At 39.1% G+C, this 27,923-nt stretch overlaps 1 protein-coding gene across 3 annotated transcripts in view; it reads right to left on the bottom strand.

Moving 5' to 3' along the window:
• Nucleotides 1-27,572, bottom strand: part of CENPF (centromere protein F) — a 50,673-nt gene extending 23,101 nt beyond the window's left edge. The window contains exons 1-11 of one of the 3 annotated variants that reach the window (XM_039881208.1): nucleotides 27,417-27,572; nucleotides 24,775-24,978; nucleotides 23,752-23,948; nucleotides 20,137-20,258; nucleotides 19,614-19,705; nucleotides 17,767-18,058; nucleotides 15,861-16,063; nucleotides 9,629-9,754; nucleotides 8,548-8,676; nucleotides 7,171-7,293; nucleotides 1,859-1,994 (exon numbers count right to left, since the gene is read on the bottom strand). In XM_039881208.1, the coding sequence (XP_039737142.1) occupies nucleotides 1,859-1,994; nucleotides 7,171-7,293; nucleotides 8,548-8,676; nucleotides 9,629-9,754; nucleotides 15,861-16,063; nucleotides 17,767-18,058; nucleotides 19,614-19,705; nucleotides 20,137-20,258; nucleotides 23,752-23,948; nucleotides 24,775-24,936 (1,582 nt within the window). In that variant the 5' untranslated portion in view covers nucleotides 24,937-24,978; nucleotides 27,417-27,572. Of the gene's footprint in view, nucleotides 1-1,858; nucleotides 1,995-7,170; nucleotides 7,294-8,547; nucleotides 8,677-9,628; nucleotides 9,755-15,860; nucleotides 16,064-17,766; nucleotides 18,059-19,613; nucleotides 19,706-20,136; nucleotides 20,259-23,751; nucleotides 23,949-24,774; nucleotides 24,979-27,163; nucleotides 27,375-27,416 lie in introns of those variants that run through there. The other 2 variants (XM_039881206.1, XM_039881207.1) reach the window with 2 other exon arrangements.
• Nucleotides 27,573-27,923: the final 351 nt, after the last annotated feature.

Raw genomic sequence — 27,923 nt, 5'->3', positions numbered from 1 at the left:
AAAAAAAAAAAAAAAAAAAAAAAATCCAAAGAAACTAACGGCTTCAGGAGCCCTGTAAAAATTGACATTAATGCTTGCGTACCTCCTGCAAAGTAGACCACCTGGCAATTACCTCAGTTAACATAAAGACATGAGAAATAATGGTCTTTTTAAAGATGGTATTACGTGTATTCATCTTCTTTCTAAGCAGCTTAATAAAGTGTTGTATAAACTACCAAGAGATTGTTTTCCTAAGCACCTGAAACTTTCTTTTCCTCTTTTTCCTGGTATGTGTTTATGTATGTGGGTGCAGGCACACCTCGTTTATCATGCTTCGCTTTATTGCGCTTCACAGGTGCTGCATTTCATTTTTTAAATTGAAGGCAAGCCCCTCCGCCAGCAGAAAGCTTACGACTCACTTTATTGCGGTGGTCTGGAACTGAACACAATCTCTCTGAGGCATGCCTGTCTTTTTTTTTTTATCTCTTTTCAAATACTTATTCAAAGAGAGAAAACTGTGACAAAAGCAGCCATGAAATGGAAATACCCCTTTTCACTGTGGAATGATTCTGATTTTCCAGAAAAGTAAGTAACTACTCCACCATTTTAGTCAAAAACCCGTAGGATTAGGCGTAAGTACGAAAGAGTAAAAGAGCTTGCACAAGAGTATAACTAAGGAACAATATCACCCTCATTCCTGTCCCTTACAGTAAGGGCGGTGTCACTGAATGTGAGAAGCATCTGGAAGCTTTTTCAAACTCCATTATCACCTTGTTTTCTGCCCAATAACTCACCTCTACCCACTGGTTCCACCTAGTTGAGAATAATCTCAACGCTTTCATTCAACAGTGATGGGAAAGCTTCGTATTCCTCACGTGTTGAGGGAGAATAAAAGTTGAGAACCTCAACAGCAGATGATAAAAGTAGCATGTATTCTAAATGCAGGTGTTACGGTAAGTGGAAAACAGCTCCTATGTTTGCCCCGTTAACCTCAGTCTACTCACTGAGTGAGGGCTCTCAGTGGGCCACAAGGACTATCAATCACCTCTGTGTATGAGGAGGACCTAAAACAATGATACTTGTGACCAGCACTGAAAAACGCTCAAACCTTCCCTTTTCCTACGGTTTTCTTTCAAGAAAGATTGACATTCCTACCTACTGTTATGGGAAAACTGAAAGCTGTCTGGGGGAAGATTGGAATTCAAAAATAGTCCCAGACAAGTGTGATACACAATCCACAGGTCAGGTAAAAAGAAATCCTAGATGTGCAAATACCCCAGGTAAGAAAATCAATGTACGTGAAAGACATCTGGTACACGCGAACGAACGTGAAACTAATGGTGTATTCGATTTGGTGTCTATAACATAATTCTGTGGCATTAAAGTACGGAATAAAATCATTTCGTCAAGTAAGTCATCAAAAGATAATGGTCATTAAGGGATGGGACAACATGCATTCAACCTGGGGACTTCCATTAGAAGAGAAACGGGAATGAGTGAGGAGATGAGCGGTCTGGATATAACTAAAAAACGCACTTGAGATACAAAGAATAGCACTCTGGGGCGAGAGAGAGCACTGACAATTTACTTTTGTAAATTGTGAAAAATATTTACCCTTCTGGTTTCAAAGTGCTGAAAACTGGGTATTTGGGGACTCAGTGTGTTCCAATAAAAAAAAAAAATGTCCAAATATCATTCTGGAAACTAAAAAGTAGAAGAAGGAAAACCTTCTCCATGTCGATTACAGACATCTTTCTGGGAGAACATACGGAAAAAAAATTCAAAGACGTTTCTAATGCCATCCATCCTCCCTCACGGAAACATTAGCTTAATGGAAATAAATAACTCTAAAACTCTAAAAAACACTAAGTTTACTTACCCCTCATTTCTTCTACAGAATTCTGGCTCTGACTCAAACACTGTTTGGTCTTCTTCAGTTCCTCCTGCAGGTGGCACACTTCTCTGGCACTTTGCTCAGACTGACTCTTAAGGAAGCCGTTTTCCTTCTTCATTTCCTGAAGCACACATTTACTTGGTTATAATCAAAACAGATGCTCAAGAAAATTATGACTTCTGCCTTATTAAGGGCCCCGAATGGGATCGTTTGTGTGCCTCACTAAGGCAGGAATCACTTTCCCTTTGCGTACTTAATGAAATGAGACATTCTTACTTAAACCAAACAATTTTATGAATACTAGTTAAAAAAACAAAAACCCCAAATCTAAAGATAATCTTTTCTTTCAAGAAATATATTCCTTTGAACTTTCCGGTTGTCCCTAAGTTTGTTCCAAGAGTTAGCTCTTAAAGAAAATCCTACTGACACAAGTTCCAAGTTCTGATCACACCTGAATGATCAGATACGTCTTTGCAAATACTTGGAGTGCTAAGGAACCAAAAAACCCACGTGACAAATTGTTGCTTTTCACTGCAAATCCACCTTAAGGTTCACTGTTATGGGGATGTCTCGATGAGTAAAATTACCTTCAATAAATGTTTATCCAGAAAATCTACAATGGACAAGATGCTGGAATTATAATGCCCTGGAATGGGCATTATAAAAGAGGTAAATGTAAGACAGAATTTCTGTCCGCAGGACGGGTACGGCAGTGGGGTAAGATGTGATACTGATCTCATAATACACATCAGGATGCGGCTAACCACTGAGAGAGCTGAGTGCTCTATGGGCAATCGGAGGGCTGGAGCATGGAAGGAAGAATCCATTCTGGATGGGAGAATCTGAGCTTTGGGCACCCGATTAAATGAAGGAGCCATGCATCGAAGTGCACGTAAAGCAGCAGAGACGCCTGTGCAGCCCCACTGCATTATCTAGGGAGACCTGCATGTTTTCCTGACTCTTAAAACCAAGCAATATTTGTATGCCAAATAAAAACACTATTGATGATTAACCACGTAAGACTCACACAATAAATATTACAAATCCTCTGTTTCCTCAACCTGTTTTTCGACTTTAAATGATTTTATAAGTACCTCAGCCTATACATACACCACCGTCTGGACTACGGGGAATTGACATATACCATTACAAAATGATAGAACTCAGCATCTCAGGGAAGAAAAAATTCATAAGGCTAACTTTTTAAAAACCGCACTTAAAAAATACCCCTCTGAGAGTAGGGGAAATTTTAGAATCTTAAAGAAACAATTAAGAGCCATCCTCTAAAATCCTACTGCACCGTTCGAAAACAGATGGCGCTGGCATCGTTGTGCTGGAAGCCTGCCTTCAATTACCAGTCTGGTTACCACCAGCAGATGGGCACCGAGGTAGCAAAGCCAAATACAAGGAGAGAGAGAATCTGGCTAGTAGAAAGCACTTGAAAACTTGCTGGCAGATGCTGTGTTCGTGTATAGATGTTCATTTCATCATCAAAATAAGACAGAGCCTGTTGTAGTTATGTTCCTGTCTCCTTTGTCCCGATCCTGCCTCTCCCTTCTATGAGCTCGACTAAAGGGCCGCTCCAACCGATCTCAGGACTGAGAGGCTCCGTTCACACCGCTCAGTGCTAAAATCTGCAAAGAATGGTCATTAAGATGCAACGATGTTATTGACGCAAACTAGTACCATTAACTGTCGACATTGTAACGCTATCGTCGCTTGTTTGCTCTTCAAGCTCAGGATAATCACCATCGCATGAGATCACAGATGTGAAAGGAAAAATACCTTAAAGCACTTTAGCAAGGGTAATGGGGCATTATTAGCATTCCTTCCCCAAATTAAACAGCGGCCAGATCTGCGTGATCGGTGCTAAGGTCAGCCAAATGAGTTCAACAGAAGAGAGTAACTGGAGTTTGACCACCTGGGTTGACTTAGCATTCTCATTTTGCAACTTGTAAAATATTTTTCTTACCCTTAAAAAAAAAAAAAAAAAATCAAATGACATCTACAACTGGAGGAGGGACAAGAAATATGGGAAGACACCAGGTGCAAAGCTGGGTGCATCCCGGAGAGGGGAAAACTTATGTTTGTGTGTCTGTTGGTCTCCATCCACCTCCGTCCATAAATGAAGACATTTAAATGAACAGTGAGTTAAATGGAAAGATTAAAATGTCTATCTCTATTCTGGCATTAGCTCCGTAAATATTTGTTTCTAACGAAGAAATGTTCCAATCCTGGGACCCAGCAGGCTTCAGCTACGGCTATGACCAACCCAAGAATTTTAAAAGGCCAGGATTTAGAAAATGAACATCTGAAAATGGAGCTGTAGGCTGCCATCCATCAGCAATTAGTTTTCTGTGAGGCTATAGCCACTTAAGACTTGATTGGGTAGCTCATTATCAACAATGAGTTAAGCATACAAGGATACATTCTCCTAGGCATCTTTTGCATCCTCATATGATTTGCAAAATTGGGCACTAGTCTGGAAAAACGTGACAAAAATCCCTATAGCCACAAGGCAGCATTAGAGCTGAGCGAGCTTTTCCACTCAGATCGACTTCGGTTTCGGGGCAGCAAGGGAGGCATCAGCGCCCAGGGCCAAGACCAAGCAAATTTCAGTTCCTGTGTGGTATTTCATGATCCCACCCACAAATGAGGCTTCATATGGCTGTACTGGGGAGAAGTCTATACTGTGAACAACGGATGGATGCAAAGATGTGTTTTTCCCCCTCTACCTCATCATTCTTGCCTGCCAGAACAGGCTCCTTAGAGGACTCGGTATTAACACAGATCCCCACGCTCAGGAAGGCCCCCGAGCAAGTGTTCCCTCATCTTGGCTGTCAAATGGTGGTATATTATGGCCCAGCCTCAATACTGTGGGGCTGGCACTGGATGTTGGATGAGCAGTTTATCTAAAAAACCTCCATTCAGTTTGATGCTAAATGTTAACTTTACCCTTGGTTGGGCCATTAAATCATGTTTCCAATACTGATAGTTTCTCATAGTGCATGGCATATTAGTTTGCTAAACACTAACAAGGAAAATTCAGTACAACTGTCACATTATTTCAGCATCCAAAATCTATCAGCGTGCTAAGCTTGTTTGTCCTTACTTATAATTAGATAAGGAAAGATACCCAGAGTGAAAGAATGGAACAGGCAAGATTTTAAATGTGAAAAAACTCAAATGCTGTGTTCTCTGGTCATCATTGTCTGCCTGTGAGTGACAGCAAACAGGTCATAACAGTTGTGAAGATCAAAGCAATGAGCAGGAGGACCGTAATAATTTATTCAGCCCTTATGTGCCAGGCAGTGGCCTAAGCACTTTACATGCAATATTTAATCATTAATACAGCTTTGAAAAGGGAGGGATATTATTAGTCTCTACTATATGCAGGTGAGGAAAGTCAGACTCAGAAAGGATAAGTCATTGTCCCAAGGTCACACAGCACACAGGCGGCAACTTCAGATCTCGCTCCCTCTGAAGCCACCGACGTTGTATCGTTAAGTTATACCACCGCACTGACGGGGTCGATCACTTTTCTGATGCCAATCCCAATTCGAAACGCAAAAGGCAGCTAGCTAAACACACTGAATCCTTGACATCAGCCTCAAAAGAAGACACATACTCACAAAGTAAAAAAAGACACTCAGTGAATTCTCTGGCCCTGTGCTAGGCGCTTCCACACGACTGCCCTCACTGGAAACAGAAATCGATGGACTATAAGCGCAACGTGGTAGGCATTTAACTTAGAACAGGCGCACGTCCACCATGGACAGCTCCACGGCCGCCGACCCAGACCATGCAAGGGACGCCCAAGTCTTCAGCAACACCTGCAAGACGTTCAGCCCGCTACTGCGCCCTGGCCAGGCAGGCAGTTTTAAAAGTGTTTGAACCCTCTTAACCAGACGATTGCTTCTACAAAATGCTTCCACCAGGCCGCCAGTGGATTTGCGGGAGAGTTCCTGGCTGAAAGGGAAGCTCACAGAGGGAAGAGTTCGGTGCCAGTCTGCCTGTGGAAATGTTAGCAGAAGCATCTGTTGGTTGGTCTCCACTGGCCAAAAGGCAAACATTTGTTTTGCTGAAACAAAACACTTCCATTTGAAAACTGTTCGTTGATGAAACCATAATCTGATAGGAAGTTTTCTTCCACTCGGGTTGCTGGAGCAGTGGCCTCCTGTCCCCAGGAACATCACCCCTCTGGGGCCAGCTGCGTTAACAGTCACTCACTTGTTTGTTTCCTGACAGATGTTCTGATTTTACAATCACGCTATGTTCTTCAAAGCCAAGGTAGTAAATACATTTATACTTTCCTTACCTGCATAAATAACTGTTCTTCACAGAGAATTTTGTGTTAAAAAGAATCTTTACGATATAAAAAGTGACTGCAAAATATTTTTATAATAAGTGGAAAATTTTCTTTTCCTGGGACATTTGATAGAGAAGAGACTACTACTCTGCCGTGCTTCTTCATAAAATTACAACGCTGATTTATGGTTCTATTCAAATTGTTTCAGTCTATTAAGCATCCCTAAATGGTTCTTAATTAAGCCGTTTTAAAATAAACTCCAAGACACTAAATAAATTCAGAGAGAAGCTAAATTTAAGTATGAAAATCCCATCAGTAGAAGCAAGATCAGGCTACTCCTTGTACGCACACAACTGGGGACGCCTCAGCCACCATCCTGTATAAAAAACACGAACTACAAAGACACTGTCGACCATATTCGCAGATGCTCACCGCTAAGGCTAGTGCTGACTTTTGAAGCCAGAATAATATGATTTACAAATACTTGGTGTTTTTATAAGGATTTGAAATTTAGAAACTCTTCATCTGTCATTACTTCTGTTCATTTAAATGTACGACTTGCCACAAAGTTTTTAATATCGGATGACTCGAAAGCCAACCCTCGGAAAAGGGACTTAAATTATACCTCCCATCACCGATTTCGTTTCTTCCCATTTTAGAAAATTCCTTGTTTTCTTCCATTCTTCCACTTCCCAGAGGGTCTAAAACAACCTTTTTCTAAAAGAGTAGTATGTGTTCTTAACACAGGTTGTGTTTTCCTGTAATTGCTACATGGATGTTAGTGATTATACCAGAATAGAAAGCGAAAAAAGAAAAGACCATGTCCTATGCCGCAGGTTTTATAAAAATACTTTGCCATTCTCTTCTGGCAGGTAAGAGAGAAAGTTACGTACGATCGTGATGAGCTACTGAAAACAGCGTTGAGATTCTTTCGCCCTCCTACTTCATCCTGAAGAGACGCTGATAATTACTCAACTCTGCTCCTCACCTCACTACTTCTCCTCAGCTCCTCCTCCTTGGTCTGACTCGCCTGCAGCGCCTGTTCGGTTCTGCAGAACTTTTGCTTAAACTCTTCCCATTTTTTTTCTAGCTGGTACTTCACTGATGTGACCTACGAAGAGAAAATAAGGCCGAGTTTCAGTTTTCTGTTCTTTTTACATAATCACTGATTCTTTGTTAATAAGAAAAATCATGAGCTAGAAGAACCGATGCCATCTATTTTGGCTGAGACTCTTGCTCCGAGAGAGACGGGGAGTGACTGCCGCGTTTTGAGCAGAGCACTGAGTGCCGTGATCGGACGTACACGCCGCAAGATCTCAGCCCCGGCTGCTGGTTCAAAGACTGAGGAAGAAAGTGCAGACCAGGGAGGCCAGTGGCGCGGCTGGCACAGCAACCCGGGTAGGACGGCGATGTCTTAGACCAGACACGGCACTGGAGATGGTGAAAGAAGTTGTACTGAATATAAAATACAGACGGACATAAAAGCCAGGTAGGTTTACTCTCAGCAGGGAGGCGCGTAGCCCGTGAAGGGTTTCCAGGGTGGCCGCCAACATTTCTATCTTCTGACACAGATAATAATTAAGAGCATGCTGATAATTCATTGTCGAACATTTAGTCTATATAGATGTTGTGTTTTAACACAAACAAGTTTGCATACACTATACACATAATGCGCAAACACATATACACACATGCACATAAATATGCACGTGCACACATCATATACACAAATAGACGCACATGCGCGTGTGTGTAAACAAAAGTCGAGTTGGCAAAGTTTTGGCCATGTGAGCGATGTGAAGAACAGAACTCTTCTTTACTGAGAGGAGAAAGACTAAGGGAGGAGCGAGTCTGAAAAAAACAGCTGGAGTTCTGTTGTTAACATGCGAAGTGTGAGATGCCTGTTAGACATGTGAGTGGAAATACCAGGTACACATACTTGAAGTCTCAAGTTCAGAACAGGAGCCCGGGCTGGAGGTACAAATATGGGAGTCATTATCACATAGTTGGTATGTAAAGCCATAAAACTAGATAAGATCATTTTTGGAGTGTTAAGTAAATTGATTATAATTTTCTATGCTTTGACAATTTAGGGGTATAAACTTCCACCCAGTGACATGACCAAGAACCACCAGAATATCAGAGAACGACAGAGACCTTCAGATCTGAGAACCTAACTCATCCTCCTTTCTCTGAATGAGAACCCAAACCCAGAAAGGTTCAGTTTGCTTTCTTCTTTGACAAGTAAGGAAAGTGAAGATAGAGCATTTTCTCCTTAAAAGCATCCTGTCAGCTGTGGTCTAGAAGTAACACGTATACGGAAAACGGGGGATTAGTTAGGAGAGAGAAGGAGTTAGAGCCCTACTTTATCCAGCTCAGCCTGCAGGACGTTGTGCGTGTTCTTGGCTTGCTGTAACTCCTGCGTGAGCTTGGCTTTCATCTGTGTGTACTCTTGGTCCAGCGCCTGGAAGGAGCGCTGTTGACGGGACAGCTCCTGAAAAGCAAAGACACGCGTCAGACGGACGATGGTTAACAGGCAGATTCCAGGTGAGATGCGAACATCCCACAGGACACGCTGGGCTGATGGCGCAGGAGACGACAGGGGGCCAAACAGGCCCCCCACTTAATGAGGAGCATCGCCAGCCTCAGCACTGGTCCCAGTAATCGAATCCAGGGCTCCAAGGGCCAGCGAGGAGGTCCACCAGTTGGCCAGGTGGACGCTAGCCTGCTTCCCTCATCCCCACTCTTCTATCGATCTTTTCTATTTTGAAGTATCTGGGGGCAAAAGAGGAGAGCTGAGCTGTGACTGTCACGATCCAGCTGAGAAATCAAACATACTCAAAAAACGGGGCTTAAAATTTCAAATACCACACATACCACTTAAAATTGAGAATGAGAAAAATGTATGTGCCGTGCCACCGATTAACTCTAATAACCGCATAAGGACACCGATCGACATCTTACTGGAAGTCGGTCTCACTGGAAGACCGTGGCCCCTCAGTCCCTACGACACTTTCAGGCTCGCTCGCCAGACACAGGCCGCTGTACCTCCGGAAGGGCATCCTCGGCCCTGACTTGTCTGCCAACCTCTTTCCCCATCACGTCAACTACAGCTCTGATGTCCATGTCCACCTACAGGCTCCGAAAACAGCCAGAGAATGTAATATAAATTCCTTCACGACAGAGCGTTCGAAAGAAAGGATATGATCCTTTCCTACTCGGTACCAAATCCCAAACAAATCAGAAAATAGGAATAAAAAAGAACATTCTGACTATTAAGTACTATCTCCAATTAAAAACTGAAAGATGGAAAAGTGTGACGAAAAAGGCATCGACCTTTGCCTTCCTCACTGAGCACCTCTCCTCAGAGAGCATCCCAAACGATGTCACCGTGACGTGCCCACAAAGCCTTGCGCACCAACGCCTCCTGAATCCATTCGCCTTACCTCCTGAAACGCCTTTTCTTTCTCCTTGGCTTTCTGTTCCAGAGAACACTTGGCACTTTCTGCGTTTTGTCGCTGACAACTCAAATCTTCAGTCAACTTTTTCAGTTTTTGTTCCAATGCAGTGCACTAAGGACAAATAAAAATGTTCAGTACAAAACAGGATTATTCGAGGAAAGAAACAATATTTTGAATTTTTAGAAAAATTCCAAGTTCTGGTTCAAGTTTACTATTGTTGTTTTGACATTTTTACTTTTTCATAAAGACTTGGGTTTAAAACAATAAGCCATAGACCAAAACCATTATTATTTTAGCACACAGAAAATTTATATAAGGGAAAGATTAGCAAGGATATTGGACTATTTAAATAAATACTCCATAATTTGCACTATGAAAAAAGAAATCAGAGTGTCCGAATAAAGATTCATCAAACACTCTGTTGCACTGATATGAGGTTAAAATGCAGGGACGTTCACCTATGTAATTTGGAGCCTGTGAAATAATGAGGGAGTTCTCATTACTCTCAGATGGTAGTATGTTTCAAGCACAATAGATTTTGCGGGAAATTGTAAATATTAAAACGCTTTTTTCCCCCACAATGCTCCCACTATGCCATTTTAAATCTCTGGAGGTTCACAGCACTCCAGAGAATATCGAATCTGGCTTTTCACCAAACTGCCATAAGCCACACAAAGAACATTCTCTTGCCTTTTTACAAAGCCAATTACATCTTTAAAAACTTTTTTTTAAACATGAACTAAATCAAAATTTAGGATGCTCTTCTACAATTAAGTTGGAACAAATTGGTCTTAAATCTTCAAGTGTTGAAATGAAACCAGTTGCTCTGTCCTCTCCATGGTGTTCGCACCCTTAGACTGCCCTACAAAACAACTCGAAGTTCCAGGAAGAATAATGACGCTTCACATGGGTGGGGGAGAACACTCCCTGGTTCTGATGAAACGTGCCCCAATGTGGCAAATCTCTCTACTGATATGTGTCTCTGACACTCATTATAGTTTCATTTAGAAGCATAAGAAATTTAATGGAGAATTCGGAGGAAAGAAAACACTGTGATGTGTGGCCAGGAGACCAGACAACTATTAACTAACCAAAGATGAGAAGAACAAAGCTGGTCATTAATGACTAAATGACTTCACAAATATCAGAATTTTAAAAATACCAAATTCAGAATGTAAAATATTGAGCCAGTGCTTCAAATTAACCCACTGCCTTGGATATTAAGATGGCTCAGTCATTATCCTTATTGTTGTTGAATTTTTAAATCCTCAAGGAAAAGTAATATAGAAATTATAATAATAATATAACTGAATTCAACAAATATTTATCAAGAGCCTACTATATGTCAAGCACTGTGCTGGGCACTGGGTATACAGCAGTAAACAACTCAGATAAAAGTCACTGCCCAAATGATAGCCCAAAATTTTAATGGTTGACCATTCTCAGGGGGAAAAAAACCACAAATGGCAAGGTAAATGAATGAACCCTTGGCGCCCTCTGCTGGTCTTCCTTAAAACTGCAACACATTCCATTCAAGGATTTCAGAATCAAATTTTTTTTTTACTAGAAAGCATAGGTTAAAAAAGAGCTTTCAGAGGGTATTTATTTAAAATTTTTAATGCCATTCTGATACTGATGTACAGTTCATGTACGAGCAGCTGACCACTAGGTGTCATGAGTGTTCCATAATATTCTAAAATAGTGTCCAGAGCTCAAGTTCTTGAAAATAGTAGCATATGACGCTGGCACTCAGTGCTCTGGTGAGTTTTTCATCTGTAAAAGGTTGGGCGCTGAACTCCAGGTGTGCTGCCGGCCCAACACAGTTTCCACCTGGGTTCAACAACTTTGTATCCCACTCGGTTTATAAATCCTTGGAGAAGAATCATACTAGAAACAGCATATGTTCACTAAGGAATGTGGTATTGGTTTTGATTAAATAAGGCCATTTTATTTAATAGGTAATTCTAAGAGCAGATCAAGGAAGAGTATAAAACAAGCATAATATGATTTCAGCGACATATGTGACAAGGTCCTATTTGTCCTTAGAGGCAAGACAAAGAAAGGTAGACTGAATTTTCAGTTAAGGTGGATTTGTAGCTCAACAGAAACTTGGAATCCAGGAAGCATTGAACAAATAAGCCTTAAGAACCTGGAGGGATAATTTTAGTAGAAAGACAGAGCTGTGTTCTCAGCACCGCCCTGGTCAAATATTTTAATTCATGATCTGGTAAGATGAGAGCTCATCAAAGATGTTAGCTAGAAAAAGGATTCAGTGATTTTGTCACACCAAACCAACAAGACAAAATATGAAAGGATAATTCTTATATATAGAGAGGCCTGACCTGGAAGAAATGCAATGAGTTTAATTGACAAGGAACTTGATGTAATAATAACTAATATTATTATAAGTTCACCATGTGCCAAGCACTATATTAAAACCTTTACAGAAATTATCTTAATCTTTACAATGATCCTATGACACAGGTATTATTAACACCATTTTATCAATAAGGCAACTGAGGCTCAGAAATTAAATAGCTCCAAAAGCAACACAATTGAGATGTGGCAGAGCCAGGACCCAAATCTTTCTAACTTAGAAAACCAATTTACAAACTCAGACTGCACAAAGAATAAATACATGGATCAAGGTAGGTCACTGTCCCATTGACTCTCCCTCTACTGCACCCTCATACATCTAATCAATATTTATCAAGAACTTCTCTCTGCAAAGTACTGCATTACGACAATATCTAAAAGTGAACCTGGACTTCCACTTCCAGGAAGACGGGACGGATGTCCACTTCCCTATTCTCCCTGTCAAGAACAATTAAAAACCCTGAACATTACATTAAAACAGACATAAGAAAGCTCTGAAAGGAGAGAAGACTGATTGGCTGGGGACTTCAGGACCCAAGGGGAAAACACGATGGTGTTGAGAGAAAAGAACTGTCAACCCAGCATCTTTATACCCTGAACAAGTATCTCCCAGGGTGGAAGAGGAAATCAAGACATTCTCAGAGAAAGAAAAACTAAGGAGAACTAGTGGCCAGTCGACCAACCCTAAAAGAATAGTTAAAGGAAACTTCCTTTCTCGAAACAAAAAGGAAAAGATGAAAGAAGGAAACCTGAAAGAATCAGGAAGGAAGAGGAAGATAAGCAACAACACTGGTGTTTCCTTCTCTTCTTCAGTTTTCTTAACTATGTTTTGATGGTTGATGCAAAAATTCTAACACTGTCTGATGTGGTTCTAACTGTAAGGAAAACTTAAAATTATATTATAAATAAAGGAAGATAAAAGGATGAAAAGAAGTAAATTTTCTATAATTCCTTACAGCTGGTAAAATGACACCAATAGACTGCCATAAATTCTATGTGTGTGTGTGTGTATATGTATGTATGTGTGTGTGTGTGTGTGTATATAATGTAAGACCTAGATCACTATAAAAGTTCTACAAAGATATACTCAAAAGCACTATAAATCAAAATAGAATTATATAAAATGTTCAAGCAACCCACAGGAAGTCAGGAAAAAAGAAAACAAATAAAAAACAGAAATAGAAAACAAAAATTAAAATGGCAAACTTAAGCCCTGACCTATTAATGATTACATTAAATGTAAATGATCTAAATAGGCTAGTTAAGATGGTAGTGGAAGAGTGAATTTAAAAATATACCCAATTATCTGCTGTCCACATGAAACTCATTTAAATATAAGATAGCCTGAAAGTAAAAAGACGAAAAGAAATACATCATACAAACATTAATCAAAAGAAAGCTTGAGTGGCTCTATTACTATCAGATAAAGTAGACCTCAGAGTAAAGAAAATTACCAGTGACACAGCCATATCATATAATAAGGGTAAATCTACAAAGAAGACATAGAAAACCTAAATATGCATGAACCAAAAAACAGACCTATGAAATATATGAAGCGAAACTGATAGAACTGAAAGAAGAAATAGACAATTATGAGAGACTTTCAACATCCCTCTCTCAATCATCAAAACTACTAGACAGGAAATCAGGAAGGATATAGAAGAATTCAACACCATCAACCAATAGGAACTAATGACAGTTTTAGAACACTCCGACCAATACATTTATTTTTCACGTGCCCATGAAACTTATTTCAAGATAGACCATAACCTAGGCTATAAAAAAAAAACCTCAGCAAATTTAAAAAAAAAAAATTGAAATCATAGAGTATGTTCTCCAAACACAATGGAGTCAAACTAAAAAACTTAACAGAAAGAGGAAAACACTTATAAACTAAACAAGATATTTCTAAATAATCCATGGGTTAAAAAGAGGAAGTCTCAAGAAAAAAATTTTTAAATACATTGAACTGTATAAAAATTAAAATACAATATATCAAAATGCGTATAACAGTTAAAGCAGTAATGAGATGAAAACTTATAGCATTAATGACTATATGAGAAAACACTCTAATCGATAATCTAAGCTTACCACCTCAACAACCTAGAAAAAGAGCAAAATAAACCCAAAGCAAGCAGAAGGAAATAAAAGCAAAAAAATCAATAAAACTGAAAACGGAAAAATAATTTTTTTTTAAAAAATCAATGAACGAAAGATCAGTAAAAGATCAACAAAACTGACAAACCTCTAGTAAGACTGACAAAGAAAAAAAGACAAATATCATAAACAAACAAGAGATATCACCTGACCTACAGATTTCAAAAGAATAATGAAATACTACAAACAACTCTACATAGACAATTTAAATGCAATGAACCATTCCCTCTAAAAACACAAACTATCCCCCCTCATCCTGTATGAAATAATTTTAATAGCCATATAACTATTTTAAGAGTTGAATTAGCAATTTTAAAACTTCCAAAAAAGGAACCGCCAGGCCCAGATAGCTTCATGGAGAATTCCACCAAATGAAAGAAGAACTAACACCAATTCTACACAATCTCTTCAAAAATTGAACAGGCAGGAACACTTTCAATTCATTTATGAAGTTAATATTACCTCTGATACAAATACTAAAGACAGTTTACAAAAAGAGAAAATAGCTGACCAATAATCCTCATGATATAGACACACAAATTCTTAACGAATTATTATTAGCAAATAAAATTCAGAAATATACAAAAAGAATTATACACCATGGCCATATCAGATTTTTTCCAAGGATGCAAAGCTCATTCAAATATTTAAAGCAATCAATGTAATTCGCCATATTAACAAGGTATTATTTTATACAACTATATATAATTCTACAATTATCTTACAAAGAGTAAGTTTTAAAAGAAGAAAAAGTCTGCCTCCAGGTAGCTAATAGGAGATACAGTGGTTTTTTTTACCTACTGCCTTAGAAATATCTAGGGCTTATTAAAGGTTAATTCCTTAGTTCTAACAGGATTCAGTTTGCAAAGTTCTCAGTGATGCTGAGTTAGCCAAGTGTGGGAACTACAAGGCTCTCACACATAATAACATAATAACAATGAAAAGGTCTTAAGGAGATGCCAGGAGAAAAGATCTCACTGCATTAGGTGAGGGATGAAGCTCACGGAATGAGGAACACTTCGACAGTATGCCAGGAGGAGGGTGTGCCAAGCAGAAAGGCAGATGGGGGCAAAACACTGGGCCCAGATGTGGGTTATGTTCAGGAAACAGCAAATGAGCACGGGTGAGCCTAGAAGAGAATTCCTTCTCCGCTACACTTGTCTCCATATACCATTCTATCTACGTGACTTCTTTATCTGTTACAGCTCCATGGGGATGAAGCCCGTTTCCTCACTGCTCCAGCCACAGGTCTAGAATAGTGCCTGATATGTGTGTAGTAGGCAGTGAATCAATATTTGTCAAAAATGAGTCAATGAATGAATAATAGAAAAAAGAGGCAAGTTGGAGCTTGAGAAACAACATCACCCACACACACAGACGGCTGAGAAGCTTGGCCTTAATTGGAGCCTTAGGACTAAATGGCCGGAGCACATTTCCCCACCCTCTGAGATGGAAGAGAGAGTGAACTTGTCACTGGGCTGGGAAAACATGCAGTCCAGAACTGACCCCTGACCTACCCACTCTAAAAGAACCTACCAGTTTGACAGCATCAGTACTGCCTGATGTATTAATAAGGTTCATTACAAACATTTCCTTCATAAATTTAAGTGTAAAGTACTTTCCAAAGAATTGCATAGAAAAAAAAAAAAAGAAATTTTTCAACAACTCACGAAAAGTCAAGTACCTTGGTTGATGCCTGGTCATACTGTGCTGTCATCCTCACTAGTTCATCTCTACTTTTATGCAAAACTTTCTCTTTTTCATTTAATTCCACTTTCGCTTTCTCTAGATGGAGCTGTAATTCTTGACATTTATTCACTTGGCTTTTCATTTCTTTTTCTTGTGTTTGCAGACGCAGTTCCAACTCACTAATCTTGCTCCTTAGGTCTTAAATCACAAACAAAACCCACATTTCAGTGTATTTTTCACAAAAAAATTACAACTAAATTCAGAATATACCATTTACATTACACACAGAAGCTCCTTTAATTGAACTTAATGTCGATGGTTAGTCTCTATTGTTATTTCTATTCGAATACCCTACAGAAAGCAGGAGAAACAAACTTATCACAGAGAAACTCAGGGAAAAATAAGTTTCTAAAATCATGACTATTATCTAACTGAGGCTGCAAAAAGTACATCATATATAACACTCCTATTTAAATTACCACTTGGTTTTATACAGCAGCAGACTAATATTTGTTTTGTGCCCATATCATTGCAAATAAATGATAAACAGTGAAAAATTTGCCCTCCCATATTCTTGGGTAGCTTTACCTCTAGTAACGATCAAGACAGTGTGAATCTCCTATACTGCCAAAATTAACAATAATTTTTTTTTCCCCACATACACACAATATTGGTTCCAACGGCATTGGCAGTGTGACAGCTCTCACCAGCGAACACTGACGGTGATTTTCAATATATCATAGCACTGGAAATTATCATAGTTTGCAGAGCAGATTCCAAAGCACCACCTGGTACCCTTGGCTGTCAGCTGCAGTATGGTACGGCAGCCAAGGTTACAGGTTTGCTCCCATATGGACAGCCTGGCAACGCAGAGCAAAGTTGTTCTGCAGACACATATGCCACACCTCTGGCCCAGACCAGCCAGAACACAGGCCTGTTCCACGGAGCACAAAAGGAGCCAGATGAAAAGCATCGGGGGTTGTCAGCTGTAACCAACTTATCCTGCTTCTGGAAAGACAAGTCAAAGCCACTCATTCTACTTCTGTTGTCGTTGTTGTTGTTGTTATAGAACAGCTTATGTGTTGTTAGAATCCAACAGAAATACTGGTAAATCCAAATTGCTACTTTCCCCTAGTTCTTGACCAAGGAAATGAAAACAGTGGGATAAAATAAAAAGCCTTTACTCGAAAGGATGAAATTTTATCTCTCTCTCTCTATATATATTTCATATATATGTAATATGTATATATCCGTCACATATACATATTATATCCATGTACCAGCCACTGTGAAAAATTCTCTTTCAAATCTAATTATTGTTATTTTCTTTGGTATAATCAAATGCTCTGTCCTATTAAAATCTTCAAAATATATTTTAAAACTCTTGACTAAGGGATTTCTATTTGTCTAAGTTTAGTCATTTTAATTAGGTTTCGTTTTCCCAAACCTTTACAGAAATGCTCCTGGCTCTGACAGTTTATGCTGGTAAATTTGGAGATACTTTTCCAAAAGAAAATCTGTCTTTGATTTTTATGCATTTGATTTTATGCATTTTCTCAGGACTCTGAAAAGGGACTCCGGTAATACAACAAAATTACTTTGCAAGGGAAAACGAGCACATTGGCAAATTAAATGATTACATAAACCTGTAATGCTGACAGCACTCATCCTCCTTTTGAAGGCTGCAGGGCACCAGCTTTTTAGTACAAGTAAAGGTACATTCCAAAACTGTGATATCTTTTCTCGCCGAAAAGACAGAATTACACATCACCAGACTGGAATGCTGACCGCTGATGTCTATCTAACAAAACACATAAGCATTTTCTAGGACTGAAAATGTCAGGAATTACCTCCGAAATTATCACAAGAAAATCTAAACTTAATTTAGCTCAAGAAATCACCTTGATTCTGGGCTTTTAATTGATCCAAAAGATGAGAATTGCTCGAATTATCACAGAAACTGCTATTAGCATCTCTCTTCCCTACTTTCAAAGTTGATCTACTTGGAGTCACATCTTGTTCTCCAGAAAAGTGAGATGCAGAGAAATCTCTCCTGATCGGAGTTTGCAGAGCACTAGATGAAAGACGACTTGGGGTCTTTTCCTGTTGCCATGAGAACACAGACGATGAGGCCTGGTGTCGGGCAATGTCCCGGTGATTCATGGTGTTTTGGGGAATAGCCTGGCTTGCTCTCTGCAAAGACAGAAACTCTTTAAAGCCCTTTAGAAGTCACAATATTCGAAACTACTTATTTTCAAATAGAACATAAAGCCATGCCACGAAGTTAACACTTCTACTCCGTACCAAGAAAGACCATTCATCAAGTTGAGGGAACCGTGAAGCCCCAATATCTAGCGAGATTTTCTAATGGTTGGATCTCAGCATTAAAGGGTTAAGCCATTATCACTGGGGCTCAATCTGTTTCAAATGGGCTCAGTATTTATTCTGCATCCCTCAAATACTCCATTAAACACACATGGAGTATTTGCTCTCATTTTGAATTCTGGAATTTGATTTTCCTTTGCCCATCTTTGGTCACCTCTTCCTGCAGCTTTACAGAAAGAGAATCAAAATTAAATATTAACCTAAAAAGCTCTTTCAAGAATCTCACTTTGAACCATACCACTCCCCCCAAAAATGTCATATAAGGTATTTTTATGTTATGTAATATACATTTGCGGATTTTCTACTGCTTTGAATCCTTTTGTTGTTCTTTCTGCCTCCATTCTGACAAAGACATGGTTATAGATGCTGCATTATATCTTTTTTTTAGTAAGTATGTTTCTTGCCACAGGGAGGTTTAATGTTTATGGAGACTCACATTCTCCACAAACTCTAGAAACCAAAGCCAAGCAGGACTGGTACCAGTGACTGACCTGGATAATGAAGCACATGTTTCTAGGACAAACCCAGGAATTATTAATTTTTATTCACCTTGATAAGCAATATGCCTTTGCTATATCAAAATTTTGGCGACCACAAAACAAGGATTAAAGGCACAAAAAGAATTTAAATTGTTAAATCTCGAATAGGTACTTTTGATCCTCAATATTAAAGGTATCTACTTATAAATTCAGCTTTAAACTATTTGCTAAATTTTGCCATCTCTCCAAGTTCTTATGTTTAGTAGAAATACACCAAAAATGGTAAAGGACAATTCTGTAGATAACAGGTATTTTCAGGGTCAGTTCCTAAACTAGAAGCAGGGGTTTCCAAAACATGTATTTTATTTATTTTGTTGACCTCAAATTACCTACCTCTCTCTCTGCTTATTTACCCATGTCAAAATGGAGTTTTAAAACTGTTGTCAGCAACTTATTTAAAAGAACTAGAGAGATTACATTGATGACATTCTCCTCTGAAATAAACACTTCATAAAAAGATCCTCAAACCCCACGTTCTCGGTAACAAGGACCACAGTCCATCAGAAGAACGGAATATAAAACAATTTCCTCCAAAGCTGGAGTGTCAGGAATGACTGGTTCTACCCTCTCCAAATATGTTTCTTATCATTATATCTCAACAGGGAAATAATTATGTTGCTACGGTTTTCATGGAATTCAGTGGACGTTTAACATTCAGGGATAAACTCCCCACTCTATTTACTCACTCTTTACCTATTTTTAAATTAAATATCATCACCAATGTGCCAACTGCAAGTAAGGCAGGTTTTTCTCTGACTCTGTTCTATCTTATCTCACAGTACGTCTCCACCTGCATGCTGTTAGAAGGCCCACAATTAACTTACTTTGGCCTGCAAGGCTTTCACCTCTGTCTCTAATCTTTTTCGTTCTTCAACTTCCTTATTATATTTTTCTTTTAGATCTTCGTATTTGGAACCTAAACACAGACAAGGAGATGTAGTTTTATGTCAATCATTGATATAATGACAGAGTTCATAAAGTAATAATCATGACAATAGATAGTCTAGAAATATGTATCTTGGTATACCGGGAGAGAATATTTTAGTTAAGGCAACAGATGTTGACCAAATTACTCAAATATCAAAACACATGGAAACATAGGTGTTTTGAATATTCTGAAGTTGATTTATTTTTGAAACATATCATATCATAGAAGGATAAAGTGAGAAGTTTAAAGGCTTAACCTGATGATTCAACATAGTTCAACAGATATACAAATGTATAAAACAAGTAAATGCACTTTCTTAAATGCCCAAATTAGATGTTGCATTCAAAGCTGAATTAATTCCTTTGGCGGAATTAAAATTTCAATAAAAGGGCTATTCACATAAAGGGGAAAATCCTTACCGCTACAATGCTGACTTGGCGTTAGTGGAGTTGTAAATATTTTTTGTGGTGTATTGCATGGATTCAGAGAGACATCTGCAGACTGCGCAGCTTGTTGACTTCTTTCAAGTTCAGATTTACACCTGTCAGAAAAAGGCCCGGGAGGATGATGCCAAATCAGAACAAAAGCTACAGAATACCAACACCATACGTTCCTAGAGAGTAATAAGCTTACGAAAAAACCGACCAAGAATTCTTACCATTTCATTTACCCAACAGACCTTTTTAAAAAGAACTAACTTATGTGTCAGACATAAACTCAGCCCCCCATCTTCAAAGGACCTCATTCTAGTTAGGGAAACAGATATAAACCAATAATTACAATTGTTATAAAGGTTATAATAGATACCTGCAATACCCACTATAGTACAAAGAGATGGGAGGCTGGGGATTCACTCCAAGCAAATTTTGTATTCTAAGCCAAAGAAAGACACAGGGATATTAAAGAACCCAGAACTTTAGAAACTTAGGGAAAAAACTGGTATCCCTGAAGCATGGGCTCAAATCACAAAACTGGATGTCAAAAGTCATAAAAGCAGACATGATATACATACCATGTATTTTGACATTTTAAAAACACAGATATGAACATCAAGTTAACACAATAAACCTAGAAAAGATATAGCTGGAAACGGTTACAAAGACATGGGGAAAGTAAGCGACATGTTGTATACATGTACAAAATATCCCTACCATTTAAGTTCTGGAGACCTGTCAGAATCAAACAACCAAAGTTAAACGAGGATTCAATTCTTACAAGTCTCTAATGAGTCCGATTTTAGATTGACACGAGAAATGAACACCCTATCAGAATGGCCAATGATGTTCACCTCCCCGAAGCAGGGAGTGAAAGAAGCAGTGAAGAAAGCGCCTGAGCGCCCCAGCTGCTCCCAGCCCCAAATTCAATCTGGGAAGAAAGAGGAAATGGATGAGCTGAAATGGACTACTCGGCAAATCGAAACATCACATTTGGACTCACACTAGGGAACAGCACTGTCCAATAGAAACGTTCTGTTCACGCGAAAAAAAGCAACAAGAAATCAGTGAATTTCATCTTAACATTTTATTTCACTCATTTTCAAAATACTATCATTTCAACTTATAATCAATAAAATATTAAGACGTTTTACTTTTTTACTCAATCTTCAGAATTTGGTGTGCATTGTACACTTACAGCACATCTCATTTTGCACCAAGCCACGATTTAAGTGCTCAACGGCCACGTGTAGCCAGCATCTACCATACTGGACAGCGTGGGTCCCTACACTGCCAGACATGTAATAAGGTTTGTCGTCCTAGAGATGAACCTTGCAAAACTGAGGTCTCTTTTCCCTCTTAAATTCACCTCTCACCCCTTTTCCCCATCCTTTCATTTAAAAAAATAATAAAAGTTCATTTTCTACATTAAAGTATACCCTATTATTTTTATAAACATTTGTTTTTCATTCTCCTAGGGAGAAAAACACAAGCCACTGCCACCACCAAAAAAAAAAAAAAAAATTAAGCTGTTTTCTGCTAGGTTTAAGTACACAAGACTGCCGATATCCAAAAGTTTTTGACCAGCATTTCAATTCCTTCAACCTAACCTGTTCCTGAAACCTAACCAGTGGCTGCTGATGAGGAAATAAGTTCCCGCCCTGCACTTGAAAGTTACCAGTGAGAATTTTCAAAGCTATATTCAATAGTTTTTGTAGTCTATAGTTTTTACCCTCTTAATTTTATACTATTGAAAACTACTCTTAATAGCTGTTAAAGTCTAAAGTTTATATAAGTTTATGAACTTTTATCAACACCTATAACAATATCATAAATAAGAATATTTTTAAATTAAATGTGCTATGGGGGTATGCTAACCCATGATGATGGTGACAACTGATAAAAATGATCCCGATAATGCTAACATTTAACAGTTGCTGCATGTCATTTACAACCCCGAGCACTGTGTATCTGTCTGCAAGTATTGCTACCAACTGGCACTTTGCAATGAAATATAGAAATTTATACAAAAGCGTCTTTTCCTAAAATGTTAAAAATGCAAACGTTTCTGTCTAACTTAATAAAACCAGTATTTCTAAAACTTGCAGCCGAAATGTGCTTTTCGAAGAAATAATTATTCCAGCATACTGAGGTGAGCTTCCTTCCTACTTCCTTAGCACCTATTTTCCAAAACGAATGCCTATCTTTCATTCATTCATCAAATATCTGAGGACCTACAACTGCCAGGTGCTAAGGATACAGCGATGAACAAGACAGACAAGATTCCTATTCTCTCGGAGTCTGAGATGGCAGACAACAAAAAACTCAAGGAGGTAGAAATTTATCATTCTAACATGCAACTTATAGCTAGCCACCTTCCTATGAGGACAGAAAATAAAATCAGAAAAAGATTTCTGAGACTAAGAAAGATTCAGTTAAATGCAATGTAGAATCCTGGATCAATTCCTGGAACTAAAAAAAAAAAAAAACCGACTACTGGAAAAGCCAGTGAAATTCTAAAAGTCTGTAGTTAATAGTATCACATCAATGCTTATTCCGGTTTGGTCATTGTACTTTGGTTTTACAAGATGTTAACAACTGTTTCTGAATAAATCTAGTTATTTAAAAATTTTTTTTTAATTTCTAGGTGTGCATTTGTAAACTCAACAATGGAACATTTGCTAAAGTTTTTTTTGTCTTTAGCATTTATGGCTCCTTGTTCTTTTGACGAAATTCTAATATTAAAACAAGAAGATATCCATAATCTAGCAGTGTTTAGGTCCCACTAAATCTATTTTGATAATGCCTCTAGTTGTTTGGGTTTTTTTTTTTTTATGGAAAAGCAGTAGTAATGAATACCTTTTATTGCTCACATATGGTACTGAAACTGGCAAACTGACTATGTAATGATTAAGATCCCTCTCAGATGGACATCTCAGCAGGACTGCCCTTGACTTCCCTCTCTTTCCAGCACAGGTGGGCACAGGACTCCCACCACTCTCTTCTCGATATCCTCCATCATTCTGTTGTCTTGTATCCCATTACTGTGGCCAAAGACAACCCTAAATCAACTCTCCTGTTCACCTTCTCAGCATTTACATCCCAAATGCTAAAGAAAAAAAAAAAAATCAGACAACTGTAGATTGGTTCCTCTATAAATTCCTGATCTCCAACCTCAGCTGAGCCCTCGGTGCTCCAGCCCTTTTATAATTCCCTAGTTCTCTCTCTCATTCTCTACAATAGCTTTTCCACTCAGAGAAAACATATGCTGTCTGTATAAGCAATGCTTTAACTTCCCTCCATCTTTCCAGTAACTACTATTGATAGTTTTGATATTTATTATTGTGTCACCCTGCAATACAGTGCCTGGCACATGAAGCAGATGAATAAACATATACTGAATGAATAAATAAGTGAGCAACCATTTAATCAATTTATATAAGACTGAGCCATGCAACAATACAAAAAAGGAATTTTTCTCAGATTATTTATTCCACTGGAAATATATATATTTCACAACGTATAATTACGTCATTAAGGGAAAAGATAAATGAATACATACAAAGACATCTATATAAATATCATTCAAAAATTAATTACCTTTTAAGTTCCTGTTCCAGTTTTTCAATTTGTTTTTTGCTTGAATTCAGTTGTCCTTCTTGGAAATTCACTTGTGACTCCTTAACTTGAAGTTCATGAGAAATCTTCTGCTTAGCCTTCTCTAGATTTTCACATATTTCCATCAAGCTTTGGTTCTCTCTTTTCAGGTTTGTACCTTCAGTTTTCTCATTCTCAACCTAAAGGGGGGAGTTCAAAAGGAAAGAGTGTCTTATCCATAAATTTACCAAGTATTATTTATAAAAATGAATCGAACACTGACATCTAATTTTCTGAGGTATGGCTGTAATAATGCAGATATCAATCCTTGAGGAATGCATATATTTAAGATGACTCCACTTCAAAGCCAATAGAGAGATTAAGTTCTACAAAAGTTATGTATTATGCTATGTTTGGTCACGGTTACACGTGCTCATCCTAGAAAAAGAGGCTTTAATATGCTTTGAAGTATTAATAAAACAAAAATAAGCCCTATAAATCTCCCTTAGCAATTCATTCTCAAGTTTGACTGCTAAAGCCAGTTATTGTAGGAAACCGTAAAATTCTCCTACAGGCAAAAACTACTTTGTTGGTTAATGTAGAAGTAAGAAGTATTTGTTTTAAGTTTCCATTTATGAGTCCCAAAGAGATGAAGTCTGGGAATAAATATCAAGGTGAAAAGTCCACTTTCAAAAAGCGATAGCCATTTGTACTGCAAAGTGCTCTAATACTGTCCCCCAGACTCTGAATCACAGTCCTTGACGGTGTGGAATCCAAAAGCAATTCTCAATTCATGGTCCCTATCAGAAGTTAAAATGGAACCCAGCAGCCACAAATGTTAGCAGGTTAAGCAGAAATGAGGACAGGGAATGGAGAAAATGAGATAATTAAAATGACTCAAAAAAAGGAGGTTGGGTCATTACCACCTGAAGATAGCAAAATCATTTTTCTCTAAATTTAAAAGGCCAATATGAAATAACTAATCCAAACAATGAGCAGTTTTAAATACCCGCATTTCAATGGTACCTTCTGTTTTTGCTTCTGCAATGCAGCCTCCAGAGTGTCAAGCTGAAACTGCCTTTGCTGCCTTTCTTTCTTCAGTTTGTCCAGCTGTCCTTCCAGCTCTTGAATCTTCTGAAGAGCTCTTGTTGGCAGGCCTTCTTTCCATTCTTCCAAAGCCCAGCTCATTTTGCTCTCCTTTTTTTTATTATTCAAACATTTGTAAACAAACTGAAAAGAATAACCAGATGTTGGTCTTACTATAGTAAAAAAAAACAAAAACAAAAACAAAACAAAACTTAAAGCCTCACAGACTAAGGAATCTATAGAACCCTCTAAGAATCAAGTTTGAAAACTTTATATTTCAAAAGATAGCAAAGTATAACATCTATCTTCTCCATCCTCTGAAAGGTAGATGGAGAAGATTGTGAAGTACGTAATATGCTTGTTTGGCATCTCCTTGCTTTCTGTTTTTATTTCTCATTTTTGACTTCTTATATGACTACCTGCTTTCTACTGCTCAGTTTGTTTTCATTATATAAAACAAATATTTTACTATAAGGTTTCCGGTGAAATAGGCCCTATAAACAAATAAATGTATGGCAAATTATCTTGCAAATGCTCTTCTTTCCTCTCTTCTCGTTAATTCCCACTGGCTTTTGGTCCCTCTGCCTCTGGAAAATGTTCCCTGGGAAGATCCATAACCCAGCCATAGTCTCTCACGGCACAAGTACCCCCTCGTCTTCCGGGTAGCTTTCATTTGTTGAATTAATGCATGAATGAACAAAGAGTGAATGCCATATTAGTACTAGAATCATAAAATGTGGCAAAGTCATGCTCCAGACAGACCTTGACCAGGAACCTGGTATATAGCCTCGATGACCCAAATCCCAGCTCAGCCACCTATAAGATGTGTGACCTTGGGCATGTTGTTCAACTGCTTTGTGCCTTGGCTTCCTCATTTGCAAAATGGGGATAATAATGGTGGCAACTTCCTAAAGCTTTAGAACAATATGTTGTGATAAGCTTTCTATAGATGTTAGCTATTATTACGTTAGTCCTTAAAAACACTTTCATTTCTATATTTCGGCCTATGATATCATGAGGAAAGTGGCCTATCTCCTTCTCTGCCACATCTTAGGAAATTTAAATCAGCTGGGAGAAAAAGCAGAGCAATTGTTCTTTAATCATTAGCCTTTAGTATTTAAGTGAAAGAAAAAGCATTTATTTTCCAGTTATTTCGGCAACAGGGTAAGAATTCATTTCTTACTAAATGAAATCTACAACCATTTTAGTGTTTTGCTTCAATCGACTTTACAATGAAATTTTTTATCAGAACTAAAATAGTAAAAAGTATTAAGAATTTCAAAAATTAAGAGAAGAAAAGGTCTTGGAAAACAACTTAGATATCAAGCCTTAGAAAGCTGTTTCTTTTCTGCCAGTTTTTTTTTTTTTGTTTCCAGGTGTCAGTTCTTTGAATGCAGCATCTTAAACTCCACTCCAATTTGGCCAGAAACTATTGCGAAGGGCACCTCAAGCTTCGCCACCAACAAAGGACAATTTACACTGTCCCAATAGGCTGTTCCATCCATCCCAAACTAGTTTGCTCAACCCAGGGTAGGAGGGGGTTCCCCAGAGGCACACAACTATAACCTCAACAATCCTGCAGGTCACCGAAATCATTACATCAAGATGCCATAGCCGGCCAAATATAAAAAGGAGCAATTTAGAAAGATAGAGCAGACTTTAAGACATCAACCAACAATAATATGTATGGAGCCACTGGGGCAAAAGGACAAAAACAAAAAAAAAAACACCAAGCCTCAGCAGTAAGATAAAAGGGGCAAAACATAGCGGGAGAGGCGGGAGGAGGGATGGTGAAGAAAGCTCCGGAAGTCAAGGAGGATTCGCTGGACTGTTTATCGCCCTTTCCAGAAAATGCTCTCTCTCAAATATGTGGAAGGTACTCTTCATGCCCAATCACCCAACCCTGTAAAGCGCCCGAGGAAGCTTTTGTGTGACTCTCTCAACCCAGCACCGTAAGCCCGTTTTCAAGCTTTCCTTTTATCAGAATCTCCCATCTCACCAAGAAACCCGAGTCCCCGACTAGTGTCCCGGCTTGAGCCTGAGAATGAAAACTCTGCCTGCTCCTCTAGATCGGGCTCAAGGATAGGACTCAGGTCATTTATTTCTGGGTCCTCATACCATAGCAAAGCGAGGCGCACGGCGCGTACGAACGAAGGTGCAAGACGAAGGAGAAATGCTCTCGCGACTAATAGATACAACAGCCGCCCAGATCTAAACCCAAGCTTGCAGCTCCTCCATGCAGCAGCAAAGGATCGATGTCCACATCTCTAATAGGAGCCACTCGTAGAAGCCGGACGTAGAAGGCTGCTAGGAAATACCTGTATTTTACCTTACAGAGTTGGAAACTGAGGCCCGAAAATGCGAGTTCATGACCGAGCAGCGTCTCCGGACACTAACTAGTGCGAGCCCAGCTTTACCGGGACCAGATTCTCCACTCGGGTCAGGTGGGAGGGGGCGGTTCACGACTCCTTCAGGACCCGGGAGCGCAAACCCTCCGGCATCCCCACCCAGTATCCTCCGGTAGAAAGCCAGCGGCTCCCTCACGCCCACCGCCGGAACCGGGACCCAAGCAGGATGCTCACCTTGCCAGCCGGGAAGGAAAAAAAAACCCTCAGAATCGGGTTCCGGCGCAAACTCCGCGACTTGGACCCCGGGTTCCAATTCAAACTGACCGCGGCCGCCACCCGTTTATGATTCGCCCGCTTCCGGTTCCGACCAAACTCGCCCCCAAGCCTATTGGTCACTTCAAGCAGCGGTGGGCCAATCCGCTTCTGCGCACTCAGACTGCTGCTTTTGATTGGTCCTTTCGGATGGATTTAAAAATCAAGCTCTCGCCACTTGCGGTGCAGGCCGCGGAGACACAAGACTTTTTTGTTGTTGAAAGGAGGCGGAGCCCACGTGCTTTTGCTGAGGCTGGAGGCAGTTTTGAACCTCTGTTTCTGCAAAAAGCGGAATGGGACGGCTGGTTAGGAGGGTGTGGTCTATCAGAGACAGCCAGCGGGAGAGTGCTCTCTGGCGAAAACTCTTACTACTGCACATATATTTCTACTTATTTATCAAATATATAATTTAAGGCGGAGATACTAGGT

The sequence above is a fragment of the Pteropus medius genome, unplaced genomic scaffold (assembly GCF_902729225.1).
Source record: "Pteropus medius unplaced genomic scaffold, Ma_sr-lr_union100, whole genome shotgun sequence".
In the NCBI taxonomy this organism is placed as follows: Eukaryota; Metazoa; Chordata; class Mammalia; order Chiroptera; family Pteropodidae; genus Pteropus; species Pteropus medius.
This window is presented reverse-complemented; position numbering and strand designations above follow the sequence as displayed.